A 17,334-nucleotide genomic window follows, 5' to 3' on the forward strand; every position below is an offset into this window, starting at 1 on the left:
CTCTTCCATTTTGTATCTTCTGTTTGCTTTCTGTGTCTCCTGAAGTCTCCAGCATGCCTAGATTCCTCCGCCCCTTCCTTTCTCTCCCTGGAAATCCCACCTATCCCTCCTGTTCCTCCTCCTATTGACCTTTCAGATTTTATTATACCAGTCCCAGTAATACAGCTGCACACATGTCCCTCAACAGTTACTGAAGATTCTGGTTCAGCCAATCATTTCATAAAATTGTGCACTTATCGGATAGCCCCAGTATTACTGAATCTTTGACATTCCCTTAATGGTTCCTTTTGACTGTTACCACACTAATGGATATCTGCACTTTTTGTAGGTGTTTGTGTAGGTAGCACCTGTGGTCAAGTTCTTATCATCAAGGAAGGATTCTTACTTTGTGAACTCTTTTAAGAATTTGCAGAGTCAATGTCTTTTATGAGGTAGAAAATTTCTTTGCCAAACAAACTTTGAGGCAGAATAAAAACCTTGGCACCGTGGGCTCAGTTGGAGCATCTGTGATGCTTGGCAACACATCTGGTTCTGTGCTTTGGTGAGCAGACATTCTCATCTCAACATGCAGTGGTGTCAGCCGGTGTCAGCGATTCTGCCAGCAATCCTAAAAAATCGTGTCTAGTTCTCTGTTCATTGTCAACCTTCTGAGAGCCAGGGCTGACACACTGCTATTTTGAGATTTTTTTTTTGTCAAGAAATAGGAATGGAAGAGGAAGCTCATTGCTACAATACAAAAGTTAACTAGCTTAAAGTATCTGATTGGTCTTCAAGTGAAAGTTTTGCAAAGAAATCCAACTACCACAGACTGGAACACTCATACTTTACTAGATGGTTTTATTTTTTTTTAAAACCAAACTTTCTAGGCAAAGTCTTCTTTCTAGACTTTACGTCTTCTAACCTATTTTCCACTCTAGGAAGGCACATCAGGGGCAGAAAACTAAATATTTCAGGTCTGGCGAGGAGCAACTGCAAACCTGAATAAGGATGGCCCATGTGTTTGCACGTGGGAGCCCAACAACTGGAACACTAGGACTGCTGGGGGCCCAGCCCCACCTCCAGCCCCACCTCCAGCCCCACCTCCAGCCCCACCTCCAGCCCCACCTCCCACAGTAAAGCAGTCATGCTGTTTTTCAGAAAGCAACCTCATTGAACACAGTATGAATTCCATTGGATTTTGGCAAATTTTAGGGAGTCTTTCTGTTCGAGATCATCACAGACTAATGAACCAAATTTTGTCAGAATTTTCTTTTGTCAAATTTATGTTTCTAGAACGTACTAACACAAACCAGAAAAAAAGTTAAAATGAATGTCTATGGCAACACAACTTGAACTGAATATAATTAAGTATTATTTCACTTAAAAATTTGCATTTTCTTAAGTATTTAAAGAATGGACATTAATGTTAAGAGATAGGTGGTGAGAACAGAAGACAGGATTTTATAAGGAGATTTTACAGTTTCTATAAAAATAGCACCATTTCCATGGTTTATAAAAGACGTGAATCTCTCATTTTTTTCTGGAGAATAAATCTAATTTTTTTTAATATCCTAAAAGGACTTGTTCCCTAAATGCAGGTGTTGCCCACTGCCCTAGGGCTGTGTAAGATAAACTACTGAAAGGAACAGAATGATTGTTTCAGGGAGGGAATCATTCTGTTAGGAACAAAATTCCGGGTAGATGGCTCCATCCCCACCACTTCCAAGGAGCTGTCGGCAGTTTGGTAGTTACCCTTGTCTGAAAATGTGGCTGGTGGATTCCCGGGTGCCTGTGGATGCCCACACCCGTGCCCCTGGTGAGCATCACTAACTGGACTTAACGAACTACTAAAACAAACATGAATGGGAAGAAGATGTGTTGAGGAACAGATGAAGGAAACTGAGGGATGGGTATCATTGTATACTTGTACTAACTTCTCAGAAATGAAGAATTTAAAACCTGCTGCTCATTCACCAGCCTATTATCTAAGGTCCTAAGTAGAAACATACAGTACTCTATAGGTGTAAAATAACTCACCATCACTTTTAAATTTTTTTTCTGAAATAAAACTTAAGGCAATTTGGTTAAAAATGGTGTTATTTATATTCTTTCTCATTTCCATTTTAAATGAAGAACTAAGTAGTCTCTTTGACCAAATCAATAAAGAAAAACTAGAAACTTACATTACTGCTTTACAATATGGTATTCTTACTGAGGTAGAGAGAACACAGTTGGAGGTAGCTATAATAGCTACCATAATAAATTATCATAAACTTAGTAGCTGAAACAAATTTATTCCTTACAATTATGTATTGCAAAAGTTCAAAATTGGTCTCAGGGAGCAAAAATCAAGATGTGGGCAAAGGCCCTGGGCTCAATCCCTTTGTTCCTCACTCCAGCTCCTGCATTTTCTTCACGCTCACAGGCACGCACAGAAGTGCCCCACTCTGCCCCCATTAGTAGGTGTTTTGCAGAGTCAGTGCTCATGGACTGACCACTTATTTCCCTGTAGGAATCCCTTGCTTCTCCACAGCTGTCTGCTGGTCCACAGTCTCCTCCTGCTGGCCCGTCCTGCACCACGGCAGTATGCTATGTTTGCTTGAAGAGCCAGAGCTTGCATTCCTTATCCCTGTGAACATGCTGAGACTTTCAAGTCTGCTCATTGGCACTGAGAACAGAGCCACCTGTCACACAGCTGGGGGACCTCAGCCTTCAGATTCTCCAGCTGTTCCAGCAACTCTTTCTTCTTTCTGTGACCGTCCTGAGCCTTGAGCTTGGCCACAGCTGTACAAGTGGCTGCCACCTGCCCTTTGCTCTGATGGCCTCTTCTACTTCTAAGTACTTGTGATTATATGGAGTCCACTCAGATAATCCAGGTAATCTCTCTACTTTAAGATAAAGTGATCAGCAACCTTCTTATTGGCTACCATCATGCCTTTTGCTGTATGATACAACACATACGTATTTGTCTTGTCTCTCCTACCCTCCCTTGTCTACACACACTGTCCCCAAGTGCAGCAGGAAAGGGCTGGCTATGCAGTGTCCAGAAGTGGAAATCTAGAACTAACTAGCTTCAGGCTGCAACAGCACGTCACTTATTGTTCTATGTATGTTCTGAAAATGGAATCTGAGCTACTTTGTAACTGTACTTCAATCTTGTGTCTTCCCTGGGAAAACCTGATTCTAAAGCAGCATTATATGTCAGAGTTGGAATGAAGAAAACAGCTCCACCACTTACTTCTTGTATTGCCTGTGCTATTCACTTACGTTTGGCTGAATCCATTTCCTTACTTCGGTTTGAATTGTTTTTAATACTGGGGTTCACGCCCGGGGCCTTTTGCATACTAGGTAAGCACTGTACCATGTGTGTTATAGCTGTAAAGCAGTGTTATGACGGTAAAACAAAGCATTTTAATGGATTATTTCTTTGCTACCCTCAAACTTTAATGTCACTATGGTTCTAGATGACAGCCAGTGGGGTTATAGGCCCAAAGTCCCCCTAAAGTCCATAGGAGCCTTCCCTACATTTTGGTATTTTTATTTTTGCTTTTCACCAGAAGGAGAAGAGAAGGAAAAAGAAGTGACCCATGAGAAGCCTTCGGCCTGACCAATCAGCCCCGACTTTAAACTGAATATGATAACCAGCAAGGGATTGTTTCCCTTATTGATTATTGCATGACAGCTGACACCATTTCTAGCGGTGGATCTTGTCAAAGAGCACGAAGATTGTTCCACTTCCACTACAGCTAGTGGACAGGTCTACCTGGCTGCCAGATTCAGATTAAAGCCATAGTTCTCTCCTTTTATTCTATACATCAAGTTTAATCCCCACCACACACTCCGCCTTATGAGTATGATGGGATAGCTATTATCATGATTAAGTCATATTTCATGAGAGTTTTCTTTAAGAAGGGGAAATTATCTTTGGTGGCTGATGTAATCATGTGAGCTCTTAGATAGGGCTGAACTGGGGGGACTCAAGGGAGAATCTCCACTGATGCCTTTAAAGACAACTAGGTCACTAGGAGCAGAAAGAAGAAACAAGAAAACAAAGATTTCAGTTTCTCCAGTACAAAAAACTAGATTCTACCAACATGCTAAATCATCCTTTGAAGTGGATTCCTTTCTAAATCCTACAGATGATAGCTTAGAGAGTCAGGAAGTGAGCAGAGAACCAGTTGGCTATGCCTGTATGTGGAACTATTGAACAAAGAACAAGCACCACCCACTTGTTTCTTGCCTTGCAGTTTGCGGTACTTTATTCTACAGACACAGAAAGCAAACAGAGGAATGCAATGGCATCCCAGGTGAGCGTGGCGGGATTTTTATTTTATTTATTTATTTATTTTTGGTTTTTTCAAGACAGGGTTTCTCTGTGGCTTTGGAGCCTGTCCTGGAACTAGCTCTTGTAAACCAGGCTGGTCTCGAATTCACAGAGATCCGCCTGCCTCTGCCTCCCGAGTGCTGGGATTAAAGGTGTGTGCCACCACCGCACGGCATGGCGGGATTTTTAAAAGAGAAGTTCACTCAGCCTTCCTCTACAGCTTCACTTGGCATCCCCACCATGAAGTCCATTCACTGAATGGAACCAGAAAATGCAATTTTGTCAGATTAAAATGTTTCCTCTTATCACTTAGAATTATCTTTCTTTCCTCCCTTACTGCGTTTGAGATGCAGAGATGTATGGATCTTGGCTAAGGTAGACACATGTTTGAGCTGGAGAATCAAATAAAAAAATACAGATTTCAAGAATTAAGGAAAACACTCTGTATATTTTGAAGTAACTCAAATATGTTCCATTCACTGCATCTAGCTGTCTGGAAACAAGTAACCTTGACATAACAGCCAAAGGAAAAGGAAAAGTTGTGTGAACATAAACGCCCAAATGCGTTCATATCTTTTATCTATAAACACTACTAGAATGTAACGCATTTGAATTGGCGTTTTTTTCTGTTGGAACCCAGCATCCTGTCTTCTGCTTCCTGATCCCGCAGCTGGATCTCATTACCAGAGCAGGGTGTACCGTGAGAAGCATGTCAAAACTTCAGACTACAAAAGAGGATTGCCATTTGTGAATTGATTGTCTAGGTTATGCAGGTTGGCCACTGTATGTTGTACAATGTGGTGAGAACTATATGCTTGTGAACACTACTATATGCTTGTGAACACTACTATATGCTAAATATCCACCTAGGATATTTAGTTAAACCTCTTTTGCTTATTGTCTGAAAGAGAAAGAAATTGATGTGGGGTCGAAAAACATCAGCTTGGAGCTTTGTTGTTGAGGGTGTGGAGATTGCTCTAGAGAAAACGTAACTCTAGGATGTCTCATGGTTAATAATGCTGTCCCCAGAAGAGCTTAATGGTGTTCTTACACTATGCAAGTGAGTGAAAATATTGGAAGGCAAAGATTCACATGCAAACCTCACCATTTAAAACCCATATTTTCTGCCTTTGGGAAACGATGGAGTTGGATTAAATCTTAAAATTAGACTTAAACAAATGTGAAAAAAAGGTTTTAGAAAGCAGGGTATGTATATGATCACAACTGTGAGCAGAATCAGGACAAACCTTTTCATAATAAGCAAGGACAATGAAAAAGAATTTCCAAAGCTTCAGAATCTGGTGATCCAGGTGACCCAGCATTACCCAGTGTCTTTCCGTACTAGAGCCAACGCTAAGGAAAAGCTATTACTAAGCATATCTTTATGGGCTTCAGCTTCTCAGACCTCTATCTTTTCTTTGTGTGTAATTATGCAGAGGGAAAATACTACATGCTCAGATGCAATGAAGGACTTCAGCTTATGCCCATAGGACCCTGTCAAGTAGCCAATGACTTGCCCTTTCATTGTGAGTGACTAATATCAATGTTGCTCTAAAGAAAGACACTTTTCATAATCACCCAACAATCCGCTAAGTGAAAACATGTGCACAGGCTTAGGCGCAGCCTGCCAGGGGTCTCTACTGAATGGGAAACAGGTGCTCACATTCTGTGCCACGTAATACCCCATTTACTCCAAGTCCAAAGGTTACAGGACTAATAGCTGCCTTGCGGCAAGCAGCGAACACAAGACATTGGTCCCGGTGGAACATCTGGGACATATTTTACATACTTGCAACATATGCTTCAGGTTCAATTAAAGTGAGGCTTTGGCACATTTATTAATCTTCTTTACTTTTATCCTATAAGAGGACCCATTGACCTGACCCCACTACTATACCATATGAGAAAACAGAGACAATGAGAGCCGGAGGTCAGTACCTGTTTGTGTGGAAAAAAACACATTTATGTTTTCATGAAATTCCATTATGCATACAAACTTTAAATGGAGCAACCAATGAAAATTTTAAAACAGGAAATAACTCTTCTCCCATTCAGACACATGGACAGCTAAGACTTACAACGTGTGCTCTGTGAGAGCCAAGCCAACGGAGAAGCTAGTGAGTGGATGCCCGGAGGATCCTTCCTTATTTTCACTTCTCCACTAAGAGAGCTTCAAAGTCTCTTGCTACACTTCAGACTTTCTTTTAGGTTCAGACACCATTTTCCTACTATCAGTTCCGCTATGCTCGATATATAAGGACCTCACCCTTCTATATCACTCAAAGGACTGGATGATGAAGAGCAGCCCACTGTGAAAGCACGCTAGTGCCTCTCTCAGCTACAAACAACTCCAGTTGAATTCATACAGTGACTGGAGCCCTCCCTTTCTTTGGTAACTGATCTGAAAATCTGTTAGAAGTAGGGTGTCAATTTCAGAGAGCCAATCACTAGCTCATTATGTATACATACAGCTCCTGGGAGTTGGTATTGCCATCCAGATGTGCTCAATCAACATCTGTGTTTTGGTCAGTTGGTTAACCACGGATGCCTATTTGTTGCCTCTACATAAGATCTTCTCTATTTAAAAAAAAATGAAGAAGAAAGGGAGAGACACACACAATACCAAGAAACTGGTTAAAAATGTATGGGCTGACTTGCTGCAGAGAGACATGGAAGTAGTCGACTTCACTGGAGTTCCTATTCATTAGCATTTCCAGGGAAACGCCTGCTGCTGGGATGGGTCTTTATGGTGCCTTTAATACTAAAGCAGCAACAAGCAAGAAGAGCCATAAGTGGACAGCAGCTCAGTCTTTAGCACAGGGAAGTGGTGATTCAGAGCTGGAATGTTAAGTTAAAGTATAGCCTCTCCACAGCTCTACAACTGACCTTAACAATAAATCAGACATTTACTGCCAGGGGTGTATGCTCGTATTATTTAACCAAAAAAAGTGTGTGTGTGTGTGTGTGTGTGTGTGTGTGTGTGTGTGTGTGTGTGTGGATAAGAGATTTCGTTAGGTTATTTTCATCAGGATACTAATGACTGTATGAGGTACAGGAGAGGAATTCCACATAAAATCTCTATCAATTAAAAGCATTTGGAGAGGAAAGCGGGCAAGAAGCATGTGTGTTTGCATTCGACTGAAAACATCAAATATTAGTTAGGAAACGAAGATTGTGAGGTAAAGTATTCAGTGTGACCTTTTCCCCCTTTGACATTTCAAATGCTCTCTTCCAACACAAACTCCTGTACTGGGGTTTAACTGTGCATCTCTCCTGGAGTGGAAGGTCAAGGATATAAATTGAGATGCTCTGTTTCCTCCTTCAAAAACACCATGGCTTCCTCTAACGGTGGCGAGTTTTGGGTGGAGATCAAAATCTGTATGCTAAATAATGTGCATGTAATTAATATTTTCCTCCTTATCTCATGTTTAGAAAAGGTAACTTAATATCTAAAATTGATCAGAGATCACAGTGCCAGAGAGTTTCTATTCTGCTTTCTGGAGAGAGTTGTTGTCCTAATCCCAGCCACCTCTGTGGTGGTACAAGGTCCTATTAATCTCTCCCTCTCCCCAAGAAACCACCAATGCAAATAAGCCAGAAATTCACTGCTGTTTATCGTGGTCACCATCGCCAAGCCAACTAGCAAAAGAATTGCAAGTCAGTCTCTCCAAAGGTCTTTCGTGATGGAGGAGGCATGGGGACATTATAAGTCAAGGCAAGGGCAGCGAGCACAGAGTCATTTAAATGTCCTCCCAAGCACGTCATACACACGTTCTTTTGCTGAGCAATTCTTTGAAAATTATAGATGACATTATCCGTGTCCAATTCATGCAGGATCCTATTTTTCCATGCCTGCCTCCTTCCCCCAAAGCAGAGACTGATTTGTAACACTCAAGATAGGACAATTTTTTGCCCTTCAGAAACAGTTGTCAGTGCTATTATCTTCACAATAGCTATCGAGTTCCAGACAAACTGATTTTTTTTTTTCTGGCAGAAAAATATTTGACCCAGCTCTGTACAAAAGCAGAGAGGATTTATAGCCATTTCTTCCTCTTTGCAACACGCAGCGGCATTGTTAGGATGATAAACAGCACTGTCCAATTTTCTGGACTCAAACCCTTCAACTCCTTTTTCAACTGTCTGTAAAAACAGTGTCATGTCTGCATCTCCCACACCCGGTACCCAGGGCTGGGGAGATAATTACCTTGTCATCTTTGTCGTCTTCCTCCTCTTCGTCCTCTAGCATGTCCTCCACTACCTGCAGACAGAAACACAGGTTGTTCTCATGCTCTTAGAGGAAAAAAAATTTGTTCTGTCGTTTTGAACCCTTTGGAAATGAAAACTTTATTAATATTTGAGACACATGCTCCGAGTGCAGAAGTTTCATCGAGAGCTGAGGATTAGGAAAGTGCTCAGCCTTTAATTGATTAAAGTCGGGGACCAGAAACTCAGTCAGGAGAAGCCCATTCATGTGAAGTGTTTGGTGTCAAGGAATCTGCAGTACACAGAAGGTAAACGAACGTGCTGCTCAACATCATGAAATTTCCTTCTTAGCGCCTCTGCTGCCTGCCTGTCTCAGTCAGGCTCAGGCATCGCAGAACGTGAACTGGATAACGAGGCATGAAGAACCCTTTATTTCTTCTAATTTCTGTTTTGCCCAACTATAAGATAAAAACTGTCTCTGCTAATTGATTCACACTGGTGGCCTGTGGCATAAAACTAACTATGAATATCTTTAATGGCTCAAATTTTAATTCTGATGTATAAAATCAACTTTTGATTGATTTGCTCTGAGTCCTACTTCCTGATTTTGTGGGTTACCTAAAATATTTCTTTGTGACTTTTTGTAAGAACCATTCATACATATTAAGATTAAAAATATATTCCATAATTAAACATAATTAATAAATATAAATTACATTGTCAAATATGGATACTTTAATTTTTTTTCAAGACAGGGTTTTTCTGTAGCTTTGGAGCCTGTCCTAGAACTAGCTCTTGTAGACCAGGCTGGCCTCGAACTCAAAAAGATCCACCTATCTCTGCTTCCTGAATGCTGGGATTAAAGGCGTGCGCCACCATCACCCGGCTTAAAAAATATTTTTATTTTATTTTTTGTGTGTGAGTGTTTAGCCTCCATTTATATTTATCCACCACTTGCATGCCTGCTGCCTTTGGAAGCCAGAAGCAGGTGTCATATTCCTTGGACTGGAGTTGCAGATGGTTGTGAGCTGTTGTGTAGATGCTATGGAACTGTCCTGGATCCTCTGGAAGAACAGCCAGTGCTCTTGCCATCTGAGCCATATCTCCAGCCCCAATATACATATTTTTTAATGGAAAAGTTATTTTGTATTTGACAAAAAAAATTATTTCCTTTGGTCAATATGTGATTTGAGGGTAGTAAATGCAGCTTCCTGAGGGCCAACAGGGAGTTTGAGGATTGTCAGGTTACATAGTAACTTCCTGGCCAGCTTGGGTTTCAGCATGAGTCTCTGCTTTAACAAACAAACAAACAAACTAGAATTTCACATTTTAAATAAATGTTTTCCCACAATAACATGCACATGTGTGTGCACTCTGTGTAGAAATTGAAAATAGGAAACTCCTGGGAGGTGTTTCCAGGTAAACCTCAGAGGACTATAGTTACATAGGAAGGAAATTCTGCATAATCTCCAATTCACATGCTGCTTCTTCTAATATAGTTTGAATGTCTCAAAATAGAACTGGCTGAAACAAAATTGTCAAGTACTTTGGAACTTTTCTCAGCAAACTTTTGATGATGACGATACCAAATCCTTTTGTGTGACTTTTTGATACAAAACAAAATTAAGACTATAACGCCATGGAATTGCATAACCGGAGATACTGTGCAGGAATTCCCAGGTATTTTCTCTCAAGTCTTCTAAAAGCCTTGAGTGACTTCAGCAAATAACTCAAACACAAATTTCCAGTTCTCAAGAACCAATGAATAACCAAAGACATCTGAAAATCCCAGAACTCTTCCTAATAATGCCATATTCTACATCTTTGTTAAAAAGTAGGACTTCCTGTAGAATAGTGACCCTCAGAAGGGCCCCAGCCAGACAGTATATTGTGTTGAGAAGGTCTATCACCTCGGGGACATGCAAGTGACCCAGTCTCACAATCTCCACCGTATTCACACTGCTCATAAGTGTTTGTTCTAAATCCCTTGTCCAGGGTGTACAGTAAAGTTAAGATCTGAACAGGAAGAGGGGCAAACACACTGAGACTCCATCAACACGCACACTAACCTGTGGAACTTAAGGAGGACCTAGCAGATAAGCCTTCACGAAGACTTTTAGTTTCTTTCTTGTTTAAAGCATTTACAATATAAATATTTTCCAAATTTATATGTCAAGGTGACAGTTGTGGTGATGGATGATAGGACATTCAAATCAAATTACTTGTGATGGACATTAGATTTCATCAAGAGAAGTCAGTGAACCCTCATGAGATTGTTTTTAAACGACTTTATGCCACAAATAAAAAATAAAATTATCTTACAAAAATTTATATTTAAATAAAAGACTTTTCTTTCGTTTTTTCTTTCTGCTAAAGTTGGTCATCAAAAGTCATATTGAATACAAGAAGAAAAAAAGCTCAAACAATGCTGAAGCTAGTTATAATTAAAATGTGTTATTGTAGGGTAACACAGCTTCCCAGAGTTAAACAAATGCAACAAGGAAGAATGCAACACATCTTTGCATCATTAAATCAATGTTCCACAGCATGAACATCTTAAAATAATATTCCACAGTGGCATCCTATCTCATCACAGCTCACTTCTGGAAGGCCAATATGACAGATTATGTTCTGAATATTGCAAACAACATAGTAGTGGTTTAAGAAATATTTTTAGTCGGATAATAGATAAATAAATCATCTGGCTGTCAGAGCCTTGTGTTTGTTTGTAGTGTCACCTTTCCTGCCCCAGTTTATCAAGTACTGGAACTCCAGACTCATCACTGTGCCTAGCTCTGTAAGGTTTCCATAAGCCCTATGGTATAGCATCTACCTTTTTTTCACAGAGCTGACCTAGCTCACTTGGAAAGACAAATATAACCAGTGATGCAGATGAATAAAGGCAAATGATCAATTTTTTTTTCAGAGTGGCTTGGAGACAGTACCATCTGCATCTAGTCATTAAGATCCAGAGATCAATACTATCAAATTAATTTTCAAAACTTTGAAATATGAAAAATAAACCACTAGGATAATTTACATATTTTACAGATGATATTGTGCTCAGTATGACTCAAGGAAGTCTACAGAATCAGGCTCTTTCGCAAAACCCAAACTGTTATTGCCCTGCCCGAGTGGGTAATTGGCTCCATGCAATCACTCTGCAAATGTGTAGCCAGAACCCCCAACACAAGCATTTGCTTCCCATTTGGCAGAAGAGAGTTGTGTTGTGTGCTACTAAGGGCTCCTCTCCTCTGTTGTCTTCGACTGCCACATCACAGGTTTTATAAGACAGCTGATGGTTTCCTGTTGATTTGTATACATAACTCCAGGCTGTACCCCACCAGAACATGTTCAGGTGAAGCTTAAAATTCTTTGAAAATCTTGACCGCCACAGCCTGTCTGTCAGTGCTGCTTAAGGACCCAGTGAGGTTATGTAGGCAGTCTCAGCCCACTTCCTATATCAAAACAAGTACCCAAAAGTGCCCCAAGAAACACAAATCGGGGCATAGTATAAGTATTGAGGATAGCAGCTTGGAGTCCTGATGGATTCACCCCTAATCTTCGGGCATTAGTGACTTGGTGGATGCATAGCTCTGACGTAGTTTCTAAGCTGGGCTGTGCTTTCCGACACAGCCTAGGCAATGCAATGAGCACAGAATCCACAAGATGAGTTCAAAACAATAAGCTCTGAACCACTGAAGTCCATTTAATGACTGCACAAAGTCTCAGCCTTCCCACATAACTCGAACAACAGCCTGCTATTCAAAGGGAGTGTTGGAGCTTTTACACGTAACTAAGGAAAAAAGTAGAAAACAAGAGTCCTAGCCTCCAAACTGGCTAGGCTCCCACAAAGCCAGCACATTGCGTAGGATCAAAACCCCGTGCCATTGTCCTTGGCTTCTCATCAGCCCTCATTGTTCGCCATGTTCAGAGAGTCCAGTTCTAACCCATGCTTTTTCAGTCACAGTCCAGCTGGCCTTGGTGAGCTCCCAGTAGATCAGCTCCACTGTTCCTAGATATGGACAGAGGGGGGAGGACCTAGGACTTACCACAGGGCAGAGAACCCTGACTGCTCTTTGGACTGGAGAGGGAGGGGGAGAGGAGTGGGAGGAGGGGGAGAAGGGTGGGAGGAGGGGGAGAAGGGTGGGAGGAGGGGGAGGGAAATGGGAGGCTAGGAGAAGGTGGAAACTTGTTTTTTTTCTTTCTTTTCTCAATGAAAAAAAAAAAAGAGTCCTAGCCTCAAATTCCAGGTTTTCCTCCTCAAATAAAACACAATAAGTGCTGCATAGTTCTAAGTACTCAAAAATCAGTAGCCCCAAATTTGTAAACATTAACTTTATCACACCAAACCGCACATGCATGGGGGCCAAGACGAGGGGGGAGGGAATGTCCATACCACACCACACACGCACACACGGGGGCAGAGAGGAGAGGGGAGAGACTGTCCACACCACACATGGGGCAGAGAGTGGGAGGGGGGAGAGAGAGACTGTCCACACCACACCACACACGGACGGGGGCAGAGAGAGGGTGGGGGGAGAGACTTTCCACACCACACCACACCACACACGGGGGCAGAGAAGAGAGAGACTGTCCACACCACACCACACACACACACACACACACACACACACACACACACACACGGGGGTAGGGGGGAACGAGAGACTGTCCACACCACACCACACCACACCACACCACACCACACCACACACGGGGGCAGAGAAGAGAGAGACTGTCCACACCACACCATACACACACACACACACACACACACACACACACACACACGGGGGTAGGGGGGAACGAGAGACTGTCCACACCACACCACACATGGGGCAGAGAGAGAGAGTGGGGGAGAAAGAGACTATTTCAAACATTTCCTTGTCCTTTAGAGAAAAAGGAAAAAGACTGAGAAGAGATGCATTTGTTAGAAAAGATACACATGCTGAGTTGGATTTCCCCCCACTTTCCTAATAGGGGTTCTCTAAGATAAGGTCCAGAATTCTTTTTCCAGATTATGCTTTCTGATACATTGCTCGAAAGCAAGTAGTATTAATCAAACAAAAGCAGGGCACCAGGGAAATCAGAAAGACGTAGCGCATGCAGTTAAAAGCGACACGACCTTCTGTGATGTCGCTTGTCACAGACTTCTATGCCACACGCGGGAGGAAGGTCTGGAGGAAAACTGATTCTGGGTACTCTTCCTTGACTATGATACTAATAAAGATGACATTTTAAAACCACACAGGCAGCCCTGGAACAGTGTGCCAGTCACATCACAGCCAAAGAACAAGCAGATAGCATTATTCAAAAGGATAATATTTCTTCTTCCATATTCACTATTTCCTGAAAATTTGTCATTAGCATATAAAATTTAATATGTACATTTTAAAACTCCCTTTTCAAAGTAAAGCCAAGCTGTATCTACAGAATCTATATATCTTAATCAGGTGAAAGGGAATTCTTTAAATAATTGGAGGCTTTTTGTTGTATCCAATGCAGGGGGATATGTTATAAATTGCAAAAATTCAAATTTTATTTGGCTGAATTGTTAAGGATCCAATACTACAAATAATTATTCTACCAGTGATCGAGAGATGCGATGGAGATGGCTGTGAAGAACAGAGAAAAATCAGAAATGAGTGAGTTTAGTTAACTCTGCTGTTGGAGTCCCCACAGGCTGGCCGTTAGCAATAATACATTATAACACCCATTTAGGGTGTGTGCATGCACCTAAGGTGGCAAGAGGACATCTAAGGATTCTTGAAAATTATGAAAACATGCATTATTATTTTTCTTAGGAATAATGTTGTTCCCCTATTTATAAGTCTTTACATTAAAAAAAAAAGCAAAAGAAACTGGGTGATATTAACCATCGATTCCTAAATTGTCCCAAAGTCAATGCTGACACAAATAGCCTCTTTTTTGTTTACTTGTCCTTGAAGACAATCTTTGAATTAAGTGTATGGGTTGCTAGGCTCAGAAACAACAGTTGCACAATTCAAATGCTTTGAGTCCAACAGTCTATAAAAAAATACATTTAAAGCAATCACTGCTGGCCAGATGTACAGCGGCAATGTTAAATATTAAAGTAAGAAATTTGTCAGAAGTTTTGGGTTTAATTCCATACTTAAAATCCCCGGTGGCTACAGATGCTTGTATTTGGTTCCATTACAGGACACGTGCTTATTTCCTGCCATTGCAGAGAGTGACGTACTAGGGGAGAGAGGAATGTTTCACCAGGGCCTAGATTCTGTTTCGATCAAAGACATGCATAAACCCAGCTGAGCATGCACCTTTGTGCCAATGGATTTATTACAGGTATACGTGTAATAGGAAATTATGGGATGTGTAGGGATTGAGAAAGTTATTTTGGATTTGAGAGTAGCAGAGTTCTGGCTGAAGACTTCTGTCGTCACTAAGGTCATTACAGATGTGCATGGGCAGATACCTTTCTTCTGTTGGACCCCTGTTTCCTCCCAAATGTTTGAGAAGAAATTTTACAGAATGACTGTAACAAGTGAACTACCTATATGAATTATTAACTGTTTGTAAAAGTAATGATGCCTAAAGAGCTCTGAGATGCACCGTTTCGCCCAAGCAGTTCTCAGAGCAAACGACTGTGTGTGACAACTTCCTAGTTTGATTCACACTGTGAAGGATTTGACCTTGAAGTGTTTCAGCTGAGGTAGTCATCAAGATAACTGGAGGCTTAGTTGTGATGACGACTGGCGTGGTAGCAAGCCGAGGAAGCTGGACGGATTGCAACACAAAAGGCAGCTGAGAAAGCAAAGCACTCGTTGTTGAAAAACTTCCTGATGTTTAGAGACTCACAGACAATTATTTCATGGCGACTGCGTTTCTGCGGCCCGTTTGGGGAAGCGCCATGTTGTAGTAATAAGGGCAGCGTGGCTGCGTCCCCAGCACCCCGGCTAGCTTTACCAGAAATAACAACACACAAACTGTATTCATTTAATCACTGCTTGGCCCATTAGCTCTAGCCCTTACTGGCTAATTCTGATATCCCGATCAACCCATTTTAATAAACTGTAGCACCGGTCTTACCAGGAAGATTCTAGCCTAAGTCCATCCTGGGTCAGACCTTCATGCAGGCATCTTCCCTGGAGCAGAGAGCATGGCTGCTCCCGAGAGGAGAGCTGTGGAGTCTGAGCTCACTTCCTCTTCCTCCCAGCGTTCTATTCTGTTTACTCCACCTACCTATGTTCTAACCAATAAAATGGGCCAAGGCAGTTCCTTTATTAGCCAATGACCTTCCTCCATCACCATGTTGTAAGTTAGTCTGGTTCTTAATAGGAAGGACGGCTTTAATGTGGGTATCAGATGACTCGATTCCTGCCACTGATTGTGGAGAGCCTGTATTTCACACCATCAACAGCACTCTTATTTGCAGTATAATACACTTTGCTGGAAGGGACATGGGCGGTAAATTTGTTTGACTGTCCAAAAGGATATAACCTTTCATTTTCTTAAGTGGTGGTTTAACTTAATAGGCAGTCCTGTCTGCTAGAAAAGGCTAAGCAATAGCTAATAGAAATTCTATATCCTACATAAGCATCTTAAAAGAATTTCTCTTCATAGTTAGCCCTGGTATCTTAGATGTTCATTCTTACAAAGCACTGCGAGAATTCTAGTGTTTATTTGAACTATGTCTCCATCTAAAGGATTCACAATGTACTGTAGTTTTTGCTTGCCAAGAATTTTTGGTGTCTTTAGGATAATGTGTGTTAAGTCAGCTGAAATTATGTCTTCTTGAAAGTGTTATTTGCCGAATTACAGTAAGGTGTACAAAAGGCCAAACATTTTGAATTGTTTAACATGGTTTTCAAGTAAAATTAAAAGTGAAACTTACTAATCTGTTTGAAAAGGCAGTATTTTTTAAGTAAAATATTTTGTTCATAAGTAATAGAGTTCAAATAAAATGCCACTTTCTTAAATATTTTTGTTAAAAACCAAAGTTATCCACACCATTTCAACAGGAAGGGCATAATATGAAATGTTTCAAACTTTGAAGCAATCTTAGTAATTTTTGTGCCTTTGAAAACTCATGCAGGCTCAGTGTTATTTAACGGCTGTGCAATGCAAGCAGAGGGGCTTCCATGGCCTCTGTTATACTGCGTGTCCTTCCACCTGCACACACGTCTCTTCTCTAACTCCTGAGAAATGCTTGAGAATGTTAAAGCTACACTAGGCCATTTCTATTTTAAGCAAATGCATAATTTAGCACATTGCAGCACAGATAAATACTGCACATTTGAAACATTTGGGCTCTATAAGAAAAACATTTGCAAATAAAGCATTTCTCTTAGAGCTTAATATTACCAAAATTTTGGATCTACTGAAGTCTTTTGAGAATTCTTAGTATCTATTTTAAGCAACATGTTGAGTCATGGAGGGAGCAGGGGGAATGAACTGTGTGTTCAGGGAAAAGATTCCAATATTAAGTTTTTCCTTTTGATAATTTTCACCTAGAATGTTAAAAACTGAGAACATTATGTCAGAATATTCAGCTTTTTAAATGAAGCAGGTTGATGCAAAATCACAACGCTAAAACTTCAGTCCTTAACTTACAAATTTTTTTTCTATAAGTAATGGTATTTTTAATTGTTTTTTGTATAATAAGAATCATCTTTACAAAAGAAGGCCCTAATAGGCTTGGATGTACATTTGGCTTGAAAAGAGCATGTGCAGTGAATGATAAATTTTAGCTTAAAAGCCTGAGCGAAAAGAATGTCCAGGAACCTCCCACTACCTGGTAATGTTCCCGAGCTTCCTGTAATAAGTCAGTACGCGCTCGAGGTCTC

The 17,334-nt window shown here is 41.0% G+C and overlaps 1 protein-coding gene across 5 annotated transcripts in view; it reads right to left on the reverse strand.

Annotated features, from left to right (window-relative positions):
* Positions 1-17,334, reverse strand: part of Mctp1 (multiple C2 and transmembrane domain containing 1) — a 569,227-nt gene that overhangs the window by 57,896 nt on the left and 493,997 nt on the right. For all 5 annotated transcript variants that reach the window (XM_075976418.1, XM_075976419.1, XM_075976420.1 and 2 more), the window contains one exon: positions 8,508-8,561. In XM_075976418.1, the coding sequence (XP_075832533.1) occupies positions 8,508-8,561 (54 nt within the window). The remainder of the gene's footprint in view (positions 1-8,507; positions 8,562-17,334) is intronic.

This window comes from Microtus pennsylvanicus, chromosome 6 (genome assembly GCF_037038515.1).
Source record: "Microtus pennsylvanicus isolate mMicPen1 chromosome 6, mMicPen1.hap1, whole genome shotgun sequence".
In the NCBI taxonomy this organism is placed as follows: Eukaryota; Metazoa; Chordata; class Mammalia; order Rodentia; family Cricetidae; genus Microtus; species Microtus pennsylvanicus.